We start from the raw sequence: 25990 nt of genomic DNA, 5'->3' as shown, positions 1-25990 counted from the left end.
TGGTTTCCTCCGCGGCCGGCGGTACGCGGGGAAGCGCGGAGCCTGGTTCCCGTTTCTCCGCCCTTGCACCTGCGCCGGGGCGCCCGTCCGAGCCCGCGGAGTGCTGCAAGGTGAAGGGGCCGCCCGCTGCTGCGCTACCGGCCCGGCCCGGCGGGGGCTGCCGCTGCCGCCGCCACACGGGGCGGGGGATCGGAGCCGCTGCCTGCCCGAAATCGCGTTCCGCGGTATGTCGTGTGCGCCGTGGGTTGGGTTTTGGGGTGGGTTTGGTTTTTCTTTTTTTTTTTCTTTTTTTTTTCTTTCCCCTTCTTGACATTGGGATGAGCCCTTCTGCGTCGGGCGGGGACGGTGGGGATGGGCACCGGTGCTTTTCGCCGAACGATTAAGGCACGAGAGGGCAAGAGGAAGATAACTCGGTTGCTTTAATCCCGGTGTTTATCGAGGCGGTTGTGTCGGAGCTAGTGCAACTTGAAACGTTTTCTGCAGTGACTTTGGCACAAGGTTAGTAAGTATTGTTTCGAAGCAGGACTTCCCTTGTACTATTTCTAGCAGATATCAGAACCGGCATTCTAAAAGCAGTTTGATTCTAATATTTTTATATTCGAGGGTATTTTTATATTTTTATATAGTTGTAGGAGAAGTTTAACTAAAGGTTTTTGCACGCTGTTATCTCTGCTAGATTTTCTGGATGAGTTTAAAATTTATCTCCAGTACTTGAGCTGCGTGTCCTGAAGCTGTGCGAAACTGATAGGAAAGGTATTCTTTAAGGAAATCATAAAATTTATCTCCAGTACTTGAGCTGCGTGTCCTGAAGCTGTGCGAAACTGATAGGAAAGGTATTTAAGGAAATCAGCTGCGATTTTTTTTTTTTTTTTTTTTTTAGCTTCTTCATTAACCGCTGCTAGATAAAAGTGTGCTGATGGGTATCCTGAGTCCCCTAAGTTTCACTTTTACCATCAAAGGTTATATTTAACAGTAAGTTAAAAGCTTGTATAGCACCAGTTTAGCACCAATAGCAGCAGTCTGTGGCTTTGATCTTCTTCCTTTGTTTGTAGGTGTTGTCATTCTTTCTAGGGTTTGGGTGGTTGGATTTTTTTTGTTTTTTGTTTTTTTTAAACAGAAGATTTGTTTACAAGCTGATGCAAAACCTTAACCGATGAGATAAGGGATTGAGAAAAGGTTTCTTCATTTCTCGGTGTAAAAGAATTGTATACTCAACCAAGTAGAATTTGTCATAACAAATTAAGCTTGTCATTTTTGCAGAAACTTAAGGTCAAAATACTGTGGGTCATAGTCCTTGGATTTAGTTATCTTTACCATGGCATAACTTGCTATCTTTTGTATGTATAGCCGACATACTGTAAACAAAAAAATGTGCATGCAGTTCAACTAGTAAATAAATATGAACTCTGGAATTTAAGTGTATTGTCTTAGTTTATTTCAGATTTCTTGGCAACATAGTTGAATGTCTAAGGGTTAGATGTATCTGTGTTCTTGTGAATGAATGCACGCATGCTCATTGGGATACGAATAGTTGTCTTCGATACATGACTGGTTTGTGGTCTGGATCTACTGCCTTACCAGATTGTGAATGAAGAAGGTGCCTGTGTCCAAGCGACTCCTTAATGAAGCTTTTTATTATCCATTTCCTTGTGGGGGTGGAGCTGAGGGGAGCAGTGATGACACTCTGCAAGCAGGGGAGAGCTATTGACGTGGATGCCCTGGGCAAGTCTGTCTGGAAAAGTCCCAGAGTCCATCAGCAGTCCTTTTCTGCCACCTGGCAATATAGTTTGGCTCTGTTAACCTGTCAGGAATTAGGAGCCTTTGGTGTGGGGAGAGAGAGATGAAGAGGGGGTGAGGGACTCAACTAAAATCAGGGAAGCTAAGAAAGAGGTTAATTTTATGATTTCTGAGCTAAGGTTGAGGAGAGCATCATGACTTGGCTGGCTGTTGGACTCTATGGTTCTAGGTCTAGTACTTAGCCCTTCAAGTCATGAAACCAGTGCTCTGCTATTTTTTCCTGGTGCTTAGAAACAGGTGACAGCCTGTGGGGTTTTTTGTTGTTTTTTCTGCCCCCCCCCAGTTCCTTTCAATCGCTAAGCACAACAGAGCAGTTCTGTTCTATTCTCCATCTCTTGCTGAAAGTAGTGGAAGTCAAAGCAAGTGCTCAGTGTGTCAAGGCTTTAGGCAATGACCGAAACAGCTGAAATATTGTTCAGCTCGCAAGCTTGGGGAAAGGAGGAGTGCAGTTTTCAGGCAGTTGATAATTGCATTGGGCACAGCAAGAGGTGTCTGGTGTTGAGAGACTTGAGGTATGTCAGTATCAAAGAAACCTTTATTGGCTGTATGAGTCTCTAACTGACTTGACCCTATTTCTTCCCCTCTCCTCCTAATGAGTAGAAACGTACTGGAAATACCTAGCACAGCTTGAATCTTGCTTGAAAGTAAGGAGTTAGTTGGAAGGTTCTCTGTGCTCAAACAGCTGCCCAGGTGAAGACTGTTTTATTTTTTTCCCCATACACAGAAGAGCATGGGATATATTGGAATGATCTGTAGGCATGGCATAAAGGAGAACAAAGCTACCGACAGGAAAGTCATTTCGCAGGTTGTTTCTCTTGCTAGAACATCAGCAGTTCTAGTTGATGATTCTTGCTGTACTAATTTTTGGGTGCTGAATATCTTTCACTCGTGCTAAGGCTCTAAAGATGAGATACATCAGAGGAACTTGTCAGTGAAATCTTTGCAGATAGCATAGTGTTCATCCTCTGGAACTACTTTCTTTCTGCCACTGTACTGCAGCCTTGCAGACAGAAAGCTAACTGCAGCTCTGTGAAGGCAACGTCCTTACCAGTATTACGCGAAGGAATTTAGTGGGGCCAAAGTATCTAGGAGATAGGGGAGTTAAAGAACATAACTTTATTTCAGAGACTTTCCTAAGGCAGCCAAGACTGAGTAAGTCACCAGGGTGGGAAGAGAAGCTAAGCAGTGACCCAGACAGAAGCTTGTTAAAATAATAAATACTGGGACTCCATTCAGGGAAAAGATAAGTAAATATTACTGCTTTTCTTTTATAAAAGGTTATTATGTGAGTTGACGGAATGCTTACGTTTTGAAGCGGTTGATAAGATCCTTGGTCAAGTGCCGCATACGAAAGGCTTCTGGTTGGCAGATGGGCCTGGCTGGCAGAAAGATGCCTGGATGTTACTATAGGGCACAAGATGAATGCTACTGGTCTTTGTAGTACAACAGGGTCCCAACTTCCCCCCCCCGCTGAAAAGTGTGCACTTCAAAAGTTAACCTTTTTCCCTTGTAGCTGGTGATACGTTTGAGTATAATGAATTGGCAAAGTGACATACTAGTTTCTAGTGACAGCAGAACTCTTGCTGGCTTGTAGCTCTACAAGCCTGAGTGAAAGCTGGTCCCACAACTTGTCTGAAGGCATTCTCCACTTGGTACTGTGTTGCACCACTAACCTGTTCTTGCATTTTCCAGAGTGGACTAATGCTTTTTTCAAAGTTCGGCTTGTAGGTTTGTTTTTTCTTTTTTTTTTTCTTTTTTTTTTTCTTTTTTTTTTTCTTTTTTTTTTTCTTTTTTTTTTTCTTTTTTCTTGGCAGTTGTTAAGTGGACTTGTGTAAGCTAATTTGGAATCCGTTCATGGGCCTCTAGGGAAACACTGTATAAAAACGTGTTAGGTTGAAATGAGACCCCTTCTCACTGGGCTTCTGCAGCTCCCACTCTTGATGTTTACTTCTGAGGTCTTGTCTATGACTTGTTTGGGGATTTCATGTTGTTTTTTTTTTAATGCAAAAACATGAAGAAAAGGGACTTAGCTGAGGCTGCAGGGAGGAAAAATCAAGCAGCAATCAAGTTTAATGGAATAGTATTTGATATAGTAAGCTTTGAAAATAGGAATTAGCAATTCTGTTTTCCGTGAATGTATTTGAAAAATGGTGCTCTTGTCTCTGTGCAAGCTGATAAAGAGGAACAAAACCAAATACATAATGTGGAAACTTTCTGCCTTTGTTCTCCTCACCGTCATGCTTGGAAAACAAACTGGAGTGAGCAGGGTGCACACTTTCATCCTTCTAGTGTCATTGTGACTTCATAATGGCATGTAAAGCTAATCAGCTTGTTTTCAGTGTTCTGGATTAATGTATATCTGAACAGCAGAGTTCTAAAACTTAGCTCCTGGACAGACAGTGTAAGGACTGGTAACGTTTCAGGGGAAAAAAAAACAAAACAGGAAAAAATAGCATTTAAGGCTGAACCCCTGTGTGTAGCACCCTATTTGTGAACCTTGTTTGCTGGGATTTTGCGTACAAGCGTGTGAGATACTTGACTGCAGCAGCAGTCAAATGAGTGGTCTGGTTTTGTCTCTCAGCTGCATAAAATATCAAAATGTTGAACAGGGTGATTGCAGTTACACACGTTTACTAACTCTCTGGAGACATACTCTCCTTCATGACCTTTCTTTCTTGAAACTTAGGGCTTTTATAATGCCTTTTTCCTTTTAAAGCTGATAAAAGTTAGTTTCCTAGAATAATAATTTAAAAACTATTTCTACACAAATGAAAAACAAATTTCATGTAGTCTGTCCCGTACTAGATATTAACATGTGCTTTTGAGGGAGGTACAATATTTAACTGTTTATTACCTATATGTTTTGTGTGAGGTTCTTCTAAAGGCATTGTCTTTGAGTAGCATAAGTAACTTAAGACTTTGTGTCACTTAACTGTTGTCAAATCTTCTTAAGTTTGCCATGTGGTGGGATTTTTGGTATGTTTTATTATTCCTCCTTAAATGTCAGTGATTTCAGATCTCTTGCCTTACGGCTTAGTAGGCTGTCCATGTGCAAATGTGTAACTCTTCCTTGAATAAAGGAGGTTGACTGAGTTTAAATTTCTGCTGGTTTTTGCTGTGTTTTTAGTTGCTATATGTTAGTCCCTTCTGGTTCCATGAAATAATGGAGTCTTCTAGCTATGAAGAAAGAAATGATCTCCCATTTAGACAGTATGTGTGTAGGGGAGGGTGTGTGGTCTTTTTTTTTTTTTCTTTTTTTAACTTTGGCTGGCCACAATCATAGGTTTTCAACCAAAACTGTTTCTTTCACTTTTTTTTTTTTTTTTTTAACTTTGGCTGGCCCCAATCATAGGTTTTCAACCAAAACTGTTTTTTTCCCTTTTTTTTTTTTTTTTTTAATTCAATGACCCCTTAGAGCTGATACCATTTTTATAATGGAGGTAAGTCATTGTGGAATTTGACCTCTTGTCTGATTTTTTTTTAATCTTGTGAACCGAGCATGTACTTGTTGGCCTCTCTCCCCACCCCTCACCCCGAGATTGCCAGTGACTTTAAAAGCTTATTTGGTTTTGATATTAATATTCAGAAGTGTGTTATCTCTGCTTGCTGTGCTGTCAGTGAAGAAATGCATTTCTATAATGCTGGGTGCTGAGTCACTGAGGTTATCACTGAAATTGGTAAATGGGCTGTGTTTAGAAAGTGCTTATGTACTGAAAATAAATCACATGTATTATAGTTTTCCTTGAAGGTAAGTTCCAGGCCTGGTCATCAAAGAATGTTAGTAACCTCTTTCTCCAGAGTGCTTGTATCATTCTTAACATCACCCACTTCTAAATGCATCGATAATTTCCTTTAAAAATAAGTGTATTGCATGTCATGTACAAACAGGAAATGCAGGCCTATGCTATCCTGCAAGGATAGCTGATAAGCACATGCAAAGCAAATGATGCTCTGTTTATAGCAAAGAGCTGAGCTGGATGTTGCCGCAAAGGAGTGGTAAGATAGAGGACCTCTTACAAATAAAGTGTATCCATTTGTTGTGAATATCCTGAAGGGTCTGGTATAAGAGGATGTCCAGCTTTGATCTAAGCATAGCCCTCATCTGAAAATCTCACCTTTGTAGAAAGCATTTGGGAGTGACATCTGTGATGTTTTGCTTGCATAGCTTTGTGTTAAGCTGCTTGTAAGATAAATGTGGATGCGGTCAGTGGTTTTGAATTGAAATACTTTCTCTCCTCTCGTACTTGTCACTGCGACATTATTAATGTTAAAACTTGGATATCAGTGCAGTAACTGTTGGATCCATGGGTACACTAAGAGATTTTGAGTATGCTTGTTTGAAGGAAGTCTGCAGTGTGCATCATAACATGGGGATACTCCTTAACTTAAAAGTAGAACAGTTTAGTCACAGAAGCAGACTACAAACTTTTTCATCTGATTTGGATATTTTTGTGTTGTCAAAGCTATACTGCTTCCACAACACCAGCTTGTTCAGATATGTTGTTTGACCTTTGACTAGAAATACAGCTTCCTGTTAATCTTGAAATTTGGTAGTCTCACTATTGCAGGTCCCTTTTTTTGAGTTATGATCTGTGATGGGAGAAAGGGTAGGGAGAACAAAACTGCTCTTGCCTTGTCTGGAAACATTCAGTTTAATTGGCCAGAGCATCAGCCTCTAGGCTCTGTGCAGGTCTGCTATAGCAGAATAGCATCTGCAGGAACTTGGAGGGTTTCATCTGGTAGGCATGAACTGAGGGGGCACAGTCATACACAGGGATTTTAACATTGTGGTGGGGAATAATCTTAAACTGTCAACATAATGGTGTAGCTTCTCTAGGTAATGTGTCAGTAGTTACACCTTTCAGGAAATGTCAACAAGACTATTAATTTTGGAATTATTCTGTGCTATGCCTGCAAATTGGATTGTCTATTGTTCCAGTGAAACACCTTGCTGCAAGGTCAGACAAATCAAATTGGGGTGAAAATGAGCTGGCTGAGCCTTGAAGACAGCCTGAAACTTTAAGACCATTCCATCTGTGCCTATGGACAGCAAAAATCTAATTTTGTCTGACCTGTATCTCCTCCGGCTCTAGAGCTATGTTTCAGGCTAAGGGCTAAACTCTGATCTCACGGAATAACAAATTGGTTGAGGTTGGAAAGGACCTCTGGAGGTCCTCTGGTCCAAACCTCCTGGCTCAGGCAGGACCACCTACAGCCAGTTGCCCAGGACCATGTTCAGGCACACCTTTTGAGTAACCTACAAGGATGAAGATTCCTCAACCTCTGTGGGCAACCTGTGCCAGTACTCAGTCACCCTTACAGTACAAAAATTGTTTCTTCATGTTTAGAGTGAATCTCCCGTGTTTCAGTTTGTGCCCGTTGCCTCGTCCTGTCAGTGGGCACCACTGAGAAAAGCATGGCTCTGTCTTCTTTGTACTCTGCCTTCAGGTATTTGTATAGAGATGTGCTTTGAGGCTTCTCTTCTCTAGCCTGAACAGTCCTTGGACATCCACACAGTACTTACGAGGTAGTACAGTACCATAGTTTTAGACCATTTCAGGGAACCATGTGTCATAAATCAGCTAATAATATATGGTCAGTGGTGTTTTTACTATTGTCTTTGTTCCCAATTTATTGTATCTAAAAAGCGACATATTGCTCTAGGCTCTCAGATCCTGCTTCATCTCGGGATGAAGAGAACTTTTGGTGTTCCTTTAGGCTTAGGCTTTAATCGTATTTACATCTACCTTCCAGTTTTATTGTAGCAGCCAGTGGTTTTTCATAGAATAATAGAATAGTTTGAGTTGGAAGGGACCTTTGAAAGTCATCTACTCCAACCCCCTCTGCAATGAGCAGGGGAATCGTCAACTAGATCAGATTGCTCAGAGCCCTGTCCAGCCAGACCTTGAAGGTTTCCAAGGATCTACCACCTTTCTGGGCAGCCTATACCAGTGTCTCACCACCTTCATTGTAAAAAACTTTTTCCTGATATCTAATCTAAATCTATCCTCTTTTAGTTTTAAACCATTACCCCTTGTCCTATTGCAACAGGCCCTGCTAAATGTCCCTCCACATCTTTCCTGTAGGTCCCCTTTAGGTATTGGAAGACTGCTGCAGGGTTTCGCTGGAGCCTTCTCTTCTCCAGGCTGAGCCACCCCAACACTCTCAGCCTGTCCTCATAGGAGAGGTGCTTCATCCCTCTGATCATTTTTATTGGAGAAGTTCATAAAAGGGATTACTAGAAGTTTATGCTGGGACCACTTCTTACCTTGGACTGTAGATGCTACTGGATTGCATGTTGGGGAGTAATAGACGATTTATCAGTAAATGGCTTTGCTACAATGTTAAGTATGTATCTCGGGGAGAAGCAGGCTTGGTTTTTTTGCTGGATTAATCTTTAGTTACTTTTTGCACAAGAAGGACCTGAATAGCAATGAGTAACACACTGAATTCTTGCAAAAAACTAAACAAAAAAAACAACAACAAAAAAATCACCCCACCAGATAAAGGTGTTTGAGATCATTCATAAGATTTGTTCTGCTGAGACTATTTGGATTATCTAGCTGTTCTACGTGGCAATGGTGGTGTTCTATAGTATCGCATTGTAATATATCAGTAGGTATCATATTTTGGGATAATTGTAATGGATTTAGGCTCTAGCAATTATTTCTAACAAAAATAAGAACTGGGTGGCAGTATTTCAGATTTCGTGCTCAATATAGAAATGTCATTTTGCTAATTTGATCTAAGGTTGTGAACTTTCAGTTTGGATTTCTGTTGTCTAGAGTGTGGTTATCTGTCTGTCCTAACTGCAGGATGAACTTCCGCACAACGTACTCTAATTTCAGGAAATGTCTTATCAGTTTACCCAGGGCTGGACTGATGTCTGCCGGCTGTTGCCTGCTTAGGGATAAGGTCAAAAGAGTGTCTCAGGAAAATCATCCCTTAGAAGAGACAGAGTTCTTAGTGCTGCAGGTCCTTCTAAAACCTCAAGTAGAAGTGGGATTTCTGCACTTGTGTCTGTCTATGAAGTCTGATTCTTTAATACTGGAAAGTTGAGAAGAACCCGTTCTGGGCTATAGCAAATTAGAATGCTTTCCGGGGTGGATTTTATTTGGAGATCAGAACTCCAGCTCTGCATTGTAAAACTCACTGATGACTTCTGGCCTATGTAGGAGTTCAACTTTTTTGCATTTTTAACTAGTTTGGGTAGCATCCAAAATGAAATAAAAACTAGCAAATAAGATGTCTGAGTTTTTCGTAAAAGCAAAACAACCGTACAGTGTGCATGTTTGTTTTGGAGTTGCTTTTTTGAAAAAAACTGTCCGTTATTCTTCATGAATAATTGACCAGATTCCCTATGCAGAGCTTGTAGAACAGACAACCAGCCTCAGAAGTGTTAATTTTTTAATAGGAAGCTGGTTCCACTCTGAGTCAACAACGTGTCTAGTTGTATAGCAGCACTAGTAAGCCAGTAAGAGCCAACAAAAACATAGCAAAAACATGACAGTTGCTTCAAAAGAGAAAACATTAATACACGCATTTGCTGTGATCCAGCTGGGAAGAAGTGGGGGGGAGGGGGGTTGATCAAAGTAATCAGTGGTGTATACCGAAAAATACTTAAGGGAAGTAGTTAGATCAAAACTGCCTCAAGATCTGTTTTTCAAAACAGTCCTTAAGAATAAAAAGGAAATGTTTCCTGTGTGTGTTCTTAAGAACCCTTGTGTCTTAAAGTCTGGTCTCTGTTTGTGAGACTAACAAACTTCAAAGATGTCCAGAGTCTCTCAAAGGGGAAAGACACAAATAAAGTCCCTACCAGATCCGAAAAGGTGCAGCAATACACTTTTGCAGTCGTGCTGGCAGCGGTAGAATTTGTCAGTTTGAACCAGACCCTCAGTTTGGGTAAGGTTACTTGCGGCGTATGCCTCTGAGGAAATAGGTGCTTAATCTCACTAGAGCAGCAAAGTATCTTTGGGGTGTGGTTTTTTTCTGGTAATCTTGTAGCTCTGCAACTTGAAACGAGCTTCCCAAACGTGAACATCACTGCTGATGTCATTCAGTCCCAGCTTGTTTTGGCATAGGCGGTTGGCAAATGTGAATAGCAGCCATATTTAATTTCAGCTTTACTCAGAATAGAAACAATACTTAACAGAAAATAACAAAATCGGAAGGCTTTTTGTTTGAACTCTTGATATTTGACCAATCATAGTACTGGAACATGAGTGGGGACAGAATGCACCCTGGAAACTGGCAACTTCTGCAGCTCTCAAACCTAAGTAGATTTCATAAGATTTATCAGTTTGCGGTTAAGTTGTCTAAATAAAATATTAAAAAGAAAAAACAAATACTTTTGAGGAGTACTTGGAATTGCCATTAAGTCTCACTTTAGAAGCAAACCAGAGAAAAGTCTTGGCCAGTGTGGAATCACTTTGAAGAAAGTTTCTCTGATAGAAAAGCTTACACCCAAGCTTTAAATCCAAAATCATCCTTCTAATCTGCAATCAGAAATTAAGTCTTTGCAGTTTCTTGTGCCTCCTAGACAGTTTCTTGGCTCAAAACTGCAACATTCTCTGCTGCTTAAAACTGCAGTGCTTCATCAGCCCCTGAATAAACAAACTTTGACATATCCAAATGTGGAAACAGGAGAGGGGAAGGAAAGCAGCGAGGTCTGTGTTGAGGAGGAAGTGTCACTGTCTTAGGAGGGAAAGGTGGGAGGCAAACAGGCTTTGCCCCTAGTGTGTGGATAGTTTGGAAACAATCCAGGCAGTCTTGAATTATGATTTTTTTATGATAGAGTTGTATGTTGGAAGAAGGGTGCTGATTGCTCTCAGCATCTCCAGCTCTTCTCTTGAAAAACTGTTCTCTTACTGCCTTGATGTGTGCCTGTGTTGATGTGATCCTGCCAAGGTCTGAGTTTCTTCTCTGTGGATGATAGCTTGGCTCTTGCTTCTAGCAGTAGTTCTACTATCTCTTTCTAACTTTTATGATGATATTGGATTCTTTCCTTCATTAGCAGAATTTTACTATTTTAATAAATCAAATATAGGGAAATATTATATCTCTGTACTAGGAAGAATGAAATCTAGCCTTTCCAAATAAGCCCTGCTAAACTCCTCCTCTTGAACTTTCAAAGTGAACGTTCGTTGATGACTAACAATGAAACCTTGTGTTTTCTATGGACCGATTGAGGCAGAGTCTTATGACTTGATTTACAAAGTCTTTGGTTTCTTCTATAGGCTTTGAGTTGGGATGTAAGCAAATAGATTACCAGGACTTGTTTGCTTGTATGTATGGGTCCTTTCAGCCTTTGCACAAAAAGAAATTTTACTAGTGATGTTTCCTGTATATGGGTCTGAAAGGAAGCAAAATGTTACATTGGCCTTCTGAGCTTTTTCTCTGTTGAATTCGATGATCTCAGTAAGATGTGGTACTCTGGTGCTGTGGAGTCAGCTGGCCAGGCTTCCGAGACAAAGGCTGATGCTGTCTTGTGATACGGTAAGTAACCCTTTACCTATCATCGGTGAGCTCAGCTTACCTCCTTGATTAACTGATTGCGTCTTGTTTTGCATTTCAGTAGTTGCACCAGCAGTAGTTCAAGCCACTGGCAAGTGCTATCTAACTATTCTATTTTTAACTAGAGATCTGATAGATCTCTGAAGCCAGGTAAATGGTAAGCTTATAGCACAGAGAGAGAAAGCCTAAGCAAGAAACAATGGTTGAAGTAAAGCATGACTTTTTGGATGAGTCCTCTGTACCCTGGGGTGAGCCAAGGCTATGATGAAGTTTACAAGAGCTAGTTTACTCCAGCAAATGAAGAGTTATGATATAAGGTCTTAACATATATTAAGATAGCAGATGTTGGTCACAAGTTCCTTGTGGTTGGTGGTGATGGGGAGTGGTGAGTCAGCAGGGGCATTTTGTGTGGAAAGGCCTACATGTAAACAGATAAGAACTCTGAAAGTTTTGTATTAAATGTTTACATGCTTTGGGGCTTCAGGAATCTAGTGATGGGTTCATGAAACTGATTGCATCTGTTTGGGAATGCTTTATTTTTGCTTTAATGTGAGCTGTCACACTTGCAGTTTTACGATGTGTCATATGAGTATTCATAAAGCACTTGTTCCTTTCTCCAGTACTTCAAATACCTGAGGCATACTTGCAAAGAAGCATACTGTAACTAAAGCTATTCCTGTTTTTTGGGGGTGGAGGGGGGTTTTGAGAAAAGCAGGTTTATACATATTCATATCATATACTAATGTGTACTTAGTGGGAGTTAAGTCCCATGAGTAGAGGTAAAAATCAAGCATGTTTTTTTTAAACTTTCTTTCTGGAAAACTTCCTCTATTGAAGCTCAAATGTGGTTAAAACTATGAGAACTCCACGTGAGAGCAGCTGGTTTCAGTTTTCACTTCAGTTAACAGCTTAAGCAACAACTTAGTCCTACTCTAGGTAGCAGAAATTCTAAAAGCACTTTTTCATAGAAACATATTCTGTAGAATTAGTGCTTCAGTAGTGTGCTTCAAAGTCAGTTAACAAAATATATAGAACTGTTCTATTTCTAAATAGATAGGCCTAGGGGAAGATACTCAAAGTCTTTACATTTCTTCCATGCTGAAATAAAAAGGCACATTCTGTTCAAGACATAGAGGCAGACCTGACTTCTTCTCAAAACTACGTAGTTCTCATTCTGCATTAAATGTAAAAGAATAACAGATTTACTCAGCACTAGTTTAAACTGGTCATCACAAAGAACTGGCTTATGCAAGGAGATGGTAGCAATAGGGACTGCATTGTGCTAACAGCAAAATTGCAGCTATGTGAGCTCGTCTGTTAGAACAGACAAACAGTGTACGTTATCAAAGGGTCTGCATGGAGGTTTTGATTTGCGCTGTTAGGCTCAGATTTTTTTGGTAGAGGTTTTCATTTGGTATGAAGATCACAGAAGAAGGGAAAGAAATCTTTGGATTCCTAGTGCTTCCTGTGAGTAATTTTCCATATTGTAATGTGTTACAACACAGCGCTTTGTAGGTTCTGTCTTTCAGGATAGCATGTCCTGTTGGGGTAGCTGACCCTCGAAATTAACACTTTCATACAAGTAGGTACAGTCTGAAACAGATGTCAGGTTTGATTGGCATTTACATCAATACAGAAAGTAGGATTACATTTCTTAGTGTCAGGAGACGTCCACAGAAAACTGACAGTTCTACTGTAGCAGTGTTATTCTAATTCCTTGGCTATATGTTAGTTCCCAGCCAGGTGTTAGACTAGCCCTTAGCTTGGCTGCTGAAAACTTGCACCTTGTGCTTGTGCTTCATGGCAAATGTCCCATAAGCGGTGACGTTTTGGGGAGGATGGAATTTCTGTGGCAGTTGGACAAAGCCATTCATTTTGAAAACCAAAACCTCGCTTGGGAGCAGTCGGAGGCATCGGTGAGCGGTGTCAGGGGCTGCTTTCCCTGCGGAGCAGAACTGGTACGCACCGTACTGGCAGAGCCTGGCTTCAGATCCCCTGGTGGTTGCTATGAGAAAGAGGTGGTTCTTCCTTCCTACACAACTCGGAAGTCTGCATGTTTTGGGCATTCTTATTCCCAACGCTGAAGTTGAGTGCTTTTGAAAGTAAAATTCCACTAAATTACACTGCAGTGTTGTGAAGTGTGTCTTTTCTCTCTCACAGTCCAGGAGAACCCAGAGCTAAGGTACGCTGTCTTTTCATTTACTGTTCTAATGTTAAAGGCAGGTAGCCTGACATATTGTTAAGGTGTCTTTATTTGTTCTGTGCTTTGCTTGCTGTATGTTGTTTTTAGGATTTACTTGGAGCTGCAATAGCACGTTGCTGAGATGGTAATTTATTAGCTGGGCATGCAGTGGTGTGACCCTTTCCTACCCCACAAAAGTGCCACTGTTGTTGGGCATTAATTTAAATTAAAAGCATCCAGCACCAAACAAAGGAAGTATTTTGTGTATTGTACTGCAATGTCTTCAGGATGGACAGAGAAGCCTTGGTTACAGACTGCCGCTGATATAGTTCAAGACTTCAGGCTTTAAAAAAGAAAAGGGGAAAAAGAAATGAAAATAGTGGTTTGGTGCATGTTACTAGTCTCCAACCTACCTCATGGAAGCTGAGGGTACAGAAGGGAACGAGACTGATATTTGTTATGCACAGACTTTTTGATATTTTGGAATGGGCACGTGAACTTTCTGCTAGTAATGTGCAGTGAAGGAGTTAACTTTTAAACCATGCTCTTGTGCTTCACAGGATTTCTCATGGCATGGAAAGACAATAAAAGTGTCTGCAAATAAGCCTGTTCCTCTGCTGTCAAAAAAATAAATAAAGGTCTGACTGCTACAATAATATAATTCTACTATTTAAACTCACAATTCGGTGCTTACAGCCTGAAGGACTCAAATGTTTATGGGAAGCTGTTGGAAACAGATTCCCATTCAGTTAAACCAGAAGTGAAACCAGTTGCCAGAACTTGAATATCAGACCACTTTAGCTAGAGAAGTATTTTTTTAGAAAAAGAATTTGTTGCACTGACCTACATACTGAAGTCTTATTGGTTCTGTGTCAGTGTATCAGGTTATAGCTGTGTCTGTAGCTGTAAGGTTAATGATTGAGTGATTGTTTGCTTCTGGGAGACAAAGCTAGATAATTTCCATCAGTATTTCTAAATCGGCAGTTTCACTATAATAATCTTCGGTGAAAAAAACAAGACTGATCTTAACTGTCAGCACAAGCCCAACTTTATTGATAACTGTTATTGCTGTTGTGCAGAATAGCTCCTGACAAAGGGTAATGTGGGGAGCCCGACCAGTTGAACATTGGGCACACTGGAGTGCTCTGTGCCACTGTCCCTGTGAAACTCTGTGGAGAGCTTGTAATGGTGATGGTGGCACTGGCATTGTGGGGACCAGTAACAGGGACCAAAAGGGTGACAGCCGTTCCGTAGCTGGAGGATGAGGAGCTGAACCCAGTAGGCTGTGCATTGCTGTCTGTCTCTCGGGTCAGACACCACTACCAAAGGTGCAGAAGCCACGGCTGTATCACAAGCTGTGCCTCACGCAGGCTGTCAGTACAGTGTCTCTTCTGATATTTTCCTGGGTATGCTCAGACTGCATTTCCAGTGCTGTGTATACACTGATACCTGCGTTATTTTTGTGTGATATTTACTGTCTTGTATGAGTATTTCTGTCGCTGTGTAAAATAGTGTGGTACTCGGCTAATGCAACTTCACGAAATCAGATGATACTCCACTGAGAAACACTAGTCTATCTGCATCCAGTTTAACAGGCTGAAACATGTATGTTTCTGAAAGCAGGTGTTTTCTTCATCATTTCACACTTGTCTTCCTGCTTTATATGTAGGTCCTAAAGATGTAGTGTTGATAAGCATTTTTAAAACTAGTCTGGAGGTTCCTTCTGTAGTCTTGCAATTGATCTTGTGCTGGGACACTGAAGGAAGACAGCAGGGGGAAGAAAAAACTTTGGAAATGACACTTCAGCTTTATCCCTTTTCCCAAAAATGGCAGTGGAGTAGCCAGGAAGATGGAATCATTCACCTCAGAACTTGATCATTGGTCGAGTCTTGTGAAGGAAAAATAGATGGCAAAACTATGCACGAGAGCAATCTAATTCTTACATTTTGGGAAAACCCATCACTCAGTTTGTCAATTATATTGTTCAATAAACTTGTGCTTTGAAAATAGTGGCAATCTACCTGCGTATTTCTTGTTAAGCTTGGAAGAATGGAGTGTGTGGTTCTAGAAGAAGAAAACCAACAACAACAAAAAACCCAACCCAATAACAACTTCCCTCCCATCCTGCCTTTACAGTCAAATTTAATGCAAGAAGATTGCTTACATGCAAGAAACAGCATGCTTACTTCAAACAAGGTTATTTTCTCCAGTGATACCTGTATTAAGTAGTAGAGTATGTGAAGGTTATACTAGCTGAGGGCATTGCTTTTCTACAGGTGAAATCAATTAAATAATGATAGTAGAACCATCTTTTTTAGTACTCACATTGACACTGTAGAACCATGTGGGTGCTTAAGATCATAGTATAGTTGCAGGTGGTATTTCTAAACCACTGCCTTCAAAGAGCTGCTAGTGTACACTCTCACCCTTCACCAAGTACTGGGCTGCAGAGGTTTGTAGAGCCATCTCCACACTCTCTGAACATGTGTGTCCATCCCACAAGCTCAGTACTGTTGACACAAGTTTTATATTGGACTTAGATCTCCAGCCCCCAACTGTTGAATTAAGGTTGCTTTAAAACCAGTTTTAAAACCAGTTTATTCACATCCTTAAGGTTACCGGCAACAAACTTAAAACATGTTTGGCTCTTGTTTTTTTTTCCCTTAGCTTCTGGCTAGTGTCGTGCTCCTTATATAACAGATGAAAAGCAATTTTTTTTGTTACCTGCTAGTAGTGTGTAATTGCTGTGCTAATAAGTGTTTAGCTAAGAAGTCTGGAAGTACACAGAAAAGTGAGCCTTACTGCAAAGCTGGCTGTTTATTTTCCAAAAAGGTTATTTTTCTGCTACACCTTCTGCAATACTGTACGGCTCTACATTCTGATAGGGCAGAGGAACCTTAAAGTCAATAAAAGACTTAGGGGTGGGGATTGTTATCTTAAGCCTATATGTGTTGTTGCTTGTTTAGTCACACTACTGTGCTTTTGGGAGAGGCAAATAAGGTTCATCTGGGTTCTGTTAGATATATTTAAATTTTTCTTTCAACATTGAAACTTAAATTTTAGGTAAAGATTTAAATCACTCATAGTATTTGTCAAAACAGAACATAATGGCATCCAGTTCAATACTGCAAAAAAATTGAAAATACAATTTTAATAACTAGTTTCACTTTGCTGTTCAATAAGAATGAAAAGTACCATTTTACTTTCAGTCCTTTGCCCTCCCTCTCTCAGGAGAGTGAAAATAGTGATGCTGTTTCTCTAGATATGGGCAGTTCCTTAACTATTCAATAGTATACAAAATGTAATCTCTGCAGAAACGGCTCAGTAACAGATCTTCTGCAGAGGCATGTCTGATTTGTATGAAACATTGCAGTAATTGGCTTCCCTAGTATTGTCAGAGTGAACTTTAAATGAAAGTGACAGTAACTAGTCCAGACTTTTTTTCATTTCATTCAGGGTAAAACTATTAGACAGTAAGTGACTTACTGGTTTATTGCTTTCAATTAGCAGCCCAATTTTATACTCTTTTAATTATCATTTAATTGGATTGCCCCTTTACACTTGGAGCCTGGCAGCCAAACCAGCTGGTTTGATATTTGTCACAACTGAGGGGGTGAAAATTTCTTCCATAAATCTTTCTCCAGAGGATATGTGACTGATAGCATAGAAACTCTTTGCTGGAAGTGGCAAATGTGCTTTAATATCTCCTCCTTAGCCTCTAAATTTTCACCCCCTCATTTGTGCCTGACTCTGAATCCACTATTTGAGTGGTTGTTACAACTGCGGGGGCTGAAGCCTCCAAAGCAAAACTTTCAAGTAAAATGTAACCAGATAGGACTTACGAACAGTTCTTAAATTAGATTCAAAAAGGTAGTGTTGGTATATGTGTAAGTTGCTTAGGAAAGTGTGTAAGTTGTCCCTGTAACCGTTCCAAGAGATTAATTGTCATGTCCTTGCATGTTCTTAGTGGAGGGGGAATTAGAGTTGTAAACTGACCTTTGAGAGTAAACCGGAGGACAAGGCAGGGGTTGGGGATGCTTTTAAAAAGGGACTGGGAGGGAGAGAGGAAGAGAAAAGAAACAAGTGGATGGTTTAGGGACTGAAAGAAGAAGTGGCATGTTGAAGCCTTTGCTGGGCTGGGAGAAAAGGCCCTTCCTGAGCTTCCTGAGCTTTCAGCTGCAGCCTTTTCCCCTCCCCAGCAGAAAGAGGAGGCGGGAAAGCACCAGCAAAAAAAACCCAAGGAGGAAATAAGAAGGACATGTTGCTCTCCCATTATCAGTCCTGGATTCAAGATGTGGATAACATCATCCTTGCTGACTGCATGTGTGGGCACTGAAAAAAAAAAAAAAAAGTCTACCATCTGGTGGCTGGGCTTCAGGGGTTTTTTGTCAGCTTCTGGCTCCTCTGTAAACTGTTTTGGGAGTGGGGAGGGAGGGCTGTTTATATCATTGTTAAATCAGTTCGTAGAGGAATCTCTTTTTTTAACCGTCTTCTGTAATCCTCAAGGTTAAATGTTTTCAGCTCATAGTTCAGTTGCAGTTATTTGTAGCTGGCATTCACATTTGCTCTGTAATTCAATTTAGATGATGCTGCTTGGCCCAAATTAGAGCAGACTAGTACAAGGAGGTTGGTGTGTGTAGAAACAGATCAGTAACTCCATAGTTAAGGTCATCCAAGCAGACTTGTAAGTATTCCTCCTCAGTTTTAAGGTATGGTTATCTGGCTTGAATTTACTGTGGAGCTGTGATTTATACTACCAGATCTTATTTGTCAGATTCCTCAACTACTGAAAACACTGACTAACAACCTTGCTGTCATCACAGAAATACTGTAATATTCTTATTAATACATACGATTTCAGTTCCAGCTGTTAGCCAGTTATTTATTTATTAGAGTCTATTTTCTGAGTAGCTTCCAGCTACACATTCTTTGGAGAGATGAGATTTTATTCATACATGTATCTACTTATAGGTGAGGAATTTGAAACTGGAGCATGAGCAGGAGAAAAACAAGATCCTGTCAGAAGCATTAGAGACGCTAGCTACCGAACACCATGAACTAGAGCAGTCTCTGGTTAAGGGATCTCCGCCTCTCAGCATCATCAGTGAAGAGCAGTTCTACGATGCTGTTTCAGGTCAGTAACAGTGTCCAGAATGGGAGTGTGTAAGCCAGCATGTGTGTGGTGAATGTGGTGGGGGTGGTGAGGGGGTGGGAAGAGTCTCAGTTTGAGTGAAATCCCTCCCTTTCTAACATGGGACTAATTTTAGGTGAAAACTTCCTGTGCTTTATGAAGGAGCCTCTAAAATTTTGCCTGAGTTCACCTGTAGAATTATATTGTTTCACCTTCGCATGACAAAAAGTTACAGAACAGGGCAGTGACAAAAGGTCTGATTAGTTGGGTGTCTACGCCCTTTTTTTTAAATAGCAAAACTCAAGGCTCCTATTTTAGGAGATGTAACTGTATCTCGTAGCCTTCTGACTTGCTTTCTCCATGGTGGTGTATGTTTTTTCTTTTGTTGTGTTAAGATGGAGCCATAAAATCACTAGTTTTGAGGCTATTTCACTTTTGTATACCTTAAGCATTACAGGTGGAAGAAAAGGATGAATAAAATCCTATGTGCATTTTTAGAATATCTTCTCTCTCCCTGTCTGCTCTTCAGTGTGTTTCATATTTTCATGTGCAGAACATGCAAATGGTGGCTCTGGAAATCTCTGAACTGCGTGGCATGGTTGGATAGAGAGGCAGTACATAGTGCAGCTCAGTAGCAGCTCTAACTGGGTGATCCTGCAGCGCGTGGCTGTCTACAGCTATGAAGGATCTAGAAGAGCTTGCGGGTGAACAGAGTCTAACTGTAGCAAATAATTGGATATGAAGGATCTAGAAGAGCTTGCGGGTGAAGGTGAACATAGTCTAACTGTAGCCAATAATTGGGTAGTGATGGCATACTTCATGAGCAAGTACAGGGTTACGTCATCTGTGAGCTGAACTATCTGGTGCTTCTGACAGGTGAGGAAAAGCAGTGTTCCCAGAGTCCTTGGTAGGTGTTCTACAGTGCACAGCTTAAGCAGAGAATAGAAACAGGCAAGTGGAGTCTATGCTCAAGTATAGCACTAGAACAGGAACATACCCGCTTGGCAGAGTAACAAATTTATCAAGGCTTCAAGGAGGAGAAGAGGTTGAGGAACGCTAGAAACAGGTTTTTCAACCAGAGTCAAAAGAACAGTTCTGCTGAAAGGCCTCAGGCTCTTCTGCCTGTCGAAACAAAGCAGAGAATAGTGGTTTATCTGGTGTTGCTGGAACGTCGTCTCTCCAGCCAGGCTTGCTTTGTGTGTGTGAGAGAATATTCAGCTTTAAAAAGCTATTGCTCTATACATCTAGCTGACCTGGTCTCTAAGCCTTCTTGAATTAAAGTGTCCAAAGCCTCCTCTCCAGTTGGAAGAGGTAGTTAATTTTGTCACTTGAAGCCACAGAGAAATGGCATCGAGTGGATTTACTTAATTGTGGAACTTGTTGAGTATATATATTTGTGTATTTATGTATATATAAAACACATATGTCAATTCTCTCCCCTTCAGGAGGAGTTATGTAACATAATTCATCTCAATTACAATTTAAATAATTTTCTAGGACAGACTCAGTTTCTTGATTGTCAGCTGCATCAGGCTTGTGTTAGATTTTCTTCTCTAGGTTGTTCACATTCCATGCTTTGCAGTGATTAGGGTCCTCTCTGTCTCTGAAGCCACATGTTTGGGGGAAGGACAGTGATTTTTGGGGGGGGAGGGGTAGAGAAAGGGTAATGTGACATACTTTCCTGGCTGCTGGATGCATGTTATGGCTTTCACTGTAAGCACAAAAGGAATGGGTTTTTTGTGGGTGGGGTTTGGGGTGGGGTTTTTTCAATCATCACTGGGATCTTGGTAGTAGGTTTCAACCCTCTTTCTTTTCTGCCATGTCAACTAGAAGGCTTCTTGTCTCTGTATGACTAGAATACAATGAGGGCAGAGGAGCTGGGGATGTACGGCCCTGGCTCAGAGTTTGGGAATGTGGGTATTCTTTCTTGGGCTAATGAGGCAGGGGATATGATAATAAATATTTTCATAACAGAGAGCAGTAACTAGGCCTAGTTGTCAGAAGCTAAAAATTTCTATCATCAGAAATCAAAACTACTAGGAGTTTGTCTTCAAAGCTTTTGCTTAGCCTGATTTCCTATATGATGGTATTTTATTAAGTTAAACTATATTGATTTTGGACAAATACACATGAATGAATTATATTATTGGGCTGTATATGAGACTGAGCAATAACCAATGAGTTTTAACAGGCTGATGTGACAAGTTATAATGTCTAACAGTGGAAAAATGCCAGTACTTCAAAAGTATTTTTTCTATTGGGATGCCATTTTTTCTAGATACAGTTCTCTGAATTTTTAAATCTCCACCGTAGGAGTGAGTTTAGAAGTGTTATTGCATAACTAGGCTTGCACTTTGAGCTGAAGAATTGTTAGCTTTGACTTGACAGGTTGAAAGAAGAAGTCACTGCTGCTTTTGGTTTGGTTTGGTGGGGGTTTTTTTAAGTTTGACTTGACAGGTTGAAAGAAGAAGTCACTGCTGCTGTTTGGTTTGGTTTGGTGGGTTTTTTTTTTAAATAATGTTGTTTGCATATTAGATACTTCTGCTTGTTTACTCTCAACGAAAGCATCACTGACTGTGACATTTCAGAGCAATGCAAAACTTTTCAAACAGGCTCTTGAACAAGAGTTATATTAGAAAGGATATGCTCACAGCAGCAGCTGCTTGTCCCTATTTACCATGCTCTAATTCACAGTGTAGAGCAATCTGATTGCATGAAGCAGCCTCCTGAATGAAGCTGAATCAGAAGGTACAGTCTGGTTGCTATTGGACACTGGTAGGAGAGTAGAGCTAATCTGAAGAGAGCACCACCAGAAATGTGTCTAGTTCAAGTGTTGAGTCCTCAGCACCATCTGTTTGGCTTGCAGATCTGCTCCGACTGAGCCAGGCTACCTGCTAATGTTGGCACGGTCCAATTTGGTCACTGATAAATCTGTGTTATCTTCTTCTGTTTGTAGAAATCGTAGGCACCACTACAGAAATATTCTTTCTTTTTCAAAACTGGGGTGAGGAAAACGTTTGTAATGTGGTGAGATTGCTTACTGATGTAGTAGTTTATTTGCTGAAGCCTCTCCTCTCTTTATTTTTAAGTGACAATGCTGTTACCAGTGCTTTCTGACTGTTCTGGTAACTCCTGAATCCCTGTGATGGGAGAGGCACTAACCATGAAAGGCAGAAACTACAGAAAATGGGAGTTTCTTCGAACTGCCAAAGCACGGTAACTAGTGTCAAGAACAGCGAAGTGGAGGGTGTTATTAAGCTGAACTCTGGTAGCAGTAGGTCAGTTAACAGTGCTTCCTGGTGCGCTGATCCTCTCCTCATGGGAGTGGTAGAAATGTGTAATTAAACTTGATAGCACATGGAGTGCTGGGGCTCGGTTTCAGGATTGAATGCTTAACATGTGCCAACGTCGTCTTCTATGTTTAAAGCAGGGTGGGGTGGAGGGGGTGGGCATTGGGGAAGGGAAGAAGTACTAAACCAGTAGCAACATTTAGGAAGACCGATGGCATCTCCTAGAGAGCTGGAGAAGTTATTAGCTTTGATTAAGTGTACAGACTTACAGGAAGCATATGAAAACAGAATACAAATGCAGAGTTCATCCGCAGTGCTGAAAAATGGCTAAACATGTCAAGAATTAAAGGGTGAATGTACTTGATTTTTGCATTGCAGATAAGATTCTCTGATTATATGCAAGTAGGTCTTCCCAAATTGGGTGTGCATAGAACTGTCCTGATTTTTCTCTTTGACAGGTTTTTTCTGAGAGGTGGGGGTTTTCTGCAAACACAGCTTCTGGGTGTGTTGAGGGGGGTAGTATTGGTTTTACATAGATGCAGTCTTACCATAAAAACAGTTATTTAGCTACAGGAATATTTTGATAATACTAAAGCTAACCTGACATAGTACAGCTTCAACTGTTACGTACCACTAATAGGTTCTGTGTTTATAAATAATGCTTCTAAACAGTACAAGAAGTAGTAGTCTTGTCCTGTTGGCTTTGCTCTCTTCCTAGTTTTTCTTCAGTTATCAGCTCACTTAAAAGTAAAAATTGTACAGAAAACATAGAAACTTACTGCCCTTCCTTCCACATTTAGAGTAGTTTGTCAATTGGCTTTTTTTGAACGTGTATCAAAAATACTCCAGCCTCTGGATTTTAATATAGTTAAAAGAATGAATTTAGTTATCTCAGAGGAATGGGAAACACCTGGGCAGAATTCAGACCCAGCCTTGCCAGTGGCTAAATGCTACCTTTGTCAGGTATATTTATTAATCAAATGTATTGGCCAAACTTTTCTACCTGGAACTGAAAACTTAACCAGTTGTTGCGATAGGATATGAACTTCCCTAGAGTTAAAGTTCTGTCATTGCTTCTGCTGTTTCCCCTTCCTCTCCCACTCTTGCAAAATGTGGCTGGTGTTTTCACTCTTACCCTGACACTTCAGGTTTTATGAGCTGGAGAGCTTCCTAGTCAGCCTGATCTTGTCTCAAAGATCACTCAAATTTTGGCTTCTGAACAGGGACTCTTATTCCTTCTCCCCCCTCCTCAGCCCACACCCCCTTAATTTAAATAGAAAAAAACCCTCATTTTCTCCTAGTCATCTGTTTGACAGCTGCTCAGTAGCAACTTGTGAATATAAATCTTTTTTTTGCAGTGACGGGGGAGTATGCAAATCTTAATTCAGAAAAGAATTAGCTGCAAGTACACAGGGAAAAGCTCAGTTTGAGTTGCATGTTGATCTATGCTCACAGTATAATACTAGGCTTGTTCACCCTGACACATAAAACTCTCAGGGTTTATAAAGTTCATTGGGTCAAAGGAGGTAGCTGAGGTTTAGGGACTGGAGATTGGGATCTTTGATGGCAGGAGCTGTTGTAGACATACTTTCTCAATCTCTCAGGAAAATGGGAGAGATGTCTCTAGAGAGCAATTTCTTATAACAGTGTCTAGGTTCATTCTTCTGCTGTTCTTTATTGTATAGCATGCTCTTGTATTAAGTAAGGCGTGTGCCTGGAGAAGGCTGGCTGGTCAGTATCTACAGCTCTGGAGAGGTTTGTGTGTGCGTTATGCTCTCCAGCACTGCAAGGCCAGCATTAGGAGAACTGATCATGCGTAGAGTTTAAAAATCCTTGTTCTACTGAGAAGCATGTTAGCGAGTGGTCAGCAGTTCTGGGTGAAGCTCTCCACCTCTGGAGTCCTAGGTCTGTTGCAGAAACTCGACTTAAAGGAATCATAGAATGGTTTGGGTTGGAAGGGACCTTAAAGATCATGGAGTTCCAAACCCCCTGCCATGAGCAGGGACACCTTCCACTAGACTAGGTTGCTCAAAGCCCCATCCAGCCTGGCCTTGAACACTTCCAGGAATGGGGTGTCCCAACTTCTCTGGGCAACCTGTTCCAGTGTCTCACCACCCTCAATGTAAAGAATTTCTTGCTAATATCTAATCTGAATCTCCCCTCTTTCAGTTTGAAGCCATTACCCCTCATCACTCCACTCCCTGATGAAGAGTCCCTCCCCATCTCTCCTGTAGCCCCCCTTCAGGTACTGGAAGGCTGCTACAAAGTCTCCCCGGAGCCTTCTCTTCTCCAGGCTGAACAACCCCAACTCTCTTAGCCTGTCCTCATAGGAGAGGGGTTCCATCCCTCTGATCATTTTTGTGGCCCTCCTCTGGACCCATTCCAGCAGGTCCATGTCCTTCCTGTGCTGAGGGCTCCAGAGCTGGATGCAGTACTCTGGTGGTGTCTCACGAGAGCAGAGTAGGGGAATAAAATCACCTCCCTTGACCTGCTGGCCTCAGGATGCTGTTGACTTTCTGGGCTGCCAGTGCACGTTGCTGGCTCATGTGGAGCTTCTCATCCACCAGTACCCCCAAGTCCTTCTCCTCAGGACTGCTCTCTAGCCATTCTATGCCCAGCCTGTATTTGTGCGTGGGATTGCTGTGACCCAGGTGCAGGACCTTGCACTTGACCTGGTTGAACTTCATGTGATTTGCACGGGCCCACCTCTCAAGCCTGTCCAGGTCCCTCTGGATGGCATCCCTTCCCTCCAGTGTGTTAACCGCATCGCACAGCTTGGTGTGGCCAGCAAACTTGCTAAGGGTGCATTCTGTCCACTGGCCATGTCACTGACAAAGATGTTAATCCAGCCTGGCCTTGAACACTTCCAGGAATGGGGTGTCCCAACTTCTCTGGGCAACCTGTTCCAGTGTCTCACCACCCTCAATGTAAAGAATTTCTTGCTAATATCTAATCTGAATCTCCCCTCTTTCAGTTTGAAGCCATTACCCCTCATCACTCCACTCCCTGATGAAGAGTCCCTCCCCATCTCTCCTGTAGCCCCCCTTCAGGTACTGGAAGGCTGCTACAAAGTCTCCCCGGAGCCTTCTCTTCTCCAGGCTGAACAACCCCAACTCTCTTAGCCTGTCCTCATAGGAGAGGGGTTCCATCCCTCTGATCATTTTTGTGGCCCTCCTCTGGACCCATTCCAGCAGGTCCATGTCCTTCCTGTGCTGAGGGCTCCAGAGCTGGATGCAGTACTCTGGTGGTGTCTCACGAGAGCAGAGTAGGGGAATAAAATCACCTCCCTTGACCTGCTGGCCTCAGGATGCTGTTGACTTTCTGGGCTGCCAGTGCACGTTGCTGGCTCATGTGGAGCTTCTCATCCACCAGTACCCCCAAGTCCTTCTCCTCAGGACTGCTCTCTAGCCATTCTATGCCCAGCCTGTATTTGTGCGTGGGATTGCTGTGACCCAGGTGCAGGACCTTGCACTTGACCTGGTTGAACTTCATGTGATTTGCACGGGCCCACCTCTCAAGCCTGTCCAGGTCCCTCTGGATGGCATCCCTTCCCTCCAGTGTGTTAACCGCATCGCACAGCTTGGTGTGGCCAGCAAACTTGCTAAGGGTGCATTCTGTCCACTGGCCATGTCACTGACAAAGATGTTAAACAGCACTGGTCCCAGTACTGACCCCTGAGGAACGCCACTCATGTTTGCTTTATGTTACAGGGTTTGCTTTATGTTACAAGGTTTGCTTCATGCTTTTGTCACAGTAGCTGTTGGTACACTTGAGCAGTTCTTTTCCTGAAAGGTGGAATACTTACCTTGAAGGGATTTACAGTGTGTCATGTGGTCAGGGATGCTGAGACCCAAGATGTGTTAGTGTTATACTGCTAAAGTGTCTCATCCTCTGTGGTATTTGGGTACACAACAGTGTTTTCCTGACTACCTGTACTGCTGGATGTTTCTCCAGATCTCTGGAGAAACCTGTGTTCTATGTAACAAACTTGTCCACAAGTAAAAATTCTTCTCCTTATCTTTCTTGTTATATACAGTACCCACCAAACTAATGCTTTGGTATGTTATATCATAATTT

At 41.7% G+C, this 25990-nt stretch overlaps 1 protein-coding gene across 5 annotated transcripts in view; it reads left to right on the top strand.

Moving 5' to 3' along the window:
* OSBPL1A (oxysterol binding protein like 1A) overlaps positions 1-25990 on the top strand; it is a 79653-nt gene that overhangs the window by 30920 nt on the left and 22743 nt on the right. For 2 of the 5 annotated variants that reach the window (XM_014936920.1, XM_014936921.1), the window contains one exon: positions 18464-18626. In XM_014936920.1, coding sequence (XP_014792406.1) covers positions 18464-18626 — 163 coding nt within the window. Of the gene's footprint in view, positions 1-6; positions 225-297; positions 499-18463; positions 18627-25990 lie in introns of those variants that run through there. The other 3 variants (XM_014936922.1, XM_014936923.1, XM_014936924.1) reach the window with 3 other exon arrangements.

The sequence above is a fragment of the Calidris pugnax genome, unplaced genomic scaffold (assembly GCF_001431845.1).
Source record: "Calidris pugnax isolate Ruff unplaced genomic scaffold, ASM143184v1 scaffold51, whole genome shotgun sequence".
Taxonomy (NCBI): Eukaryota; Metazoa; Chordata; class Aves; order Charadriiformes; family Scolopacidae; genus Calidris; species Calidris pugnax.
This window is presented reverse-complemented; position numbering and strand designations above follow the sequence as displayed.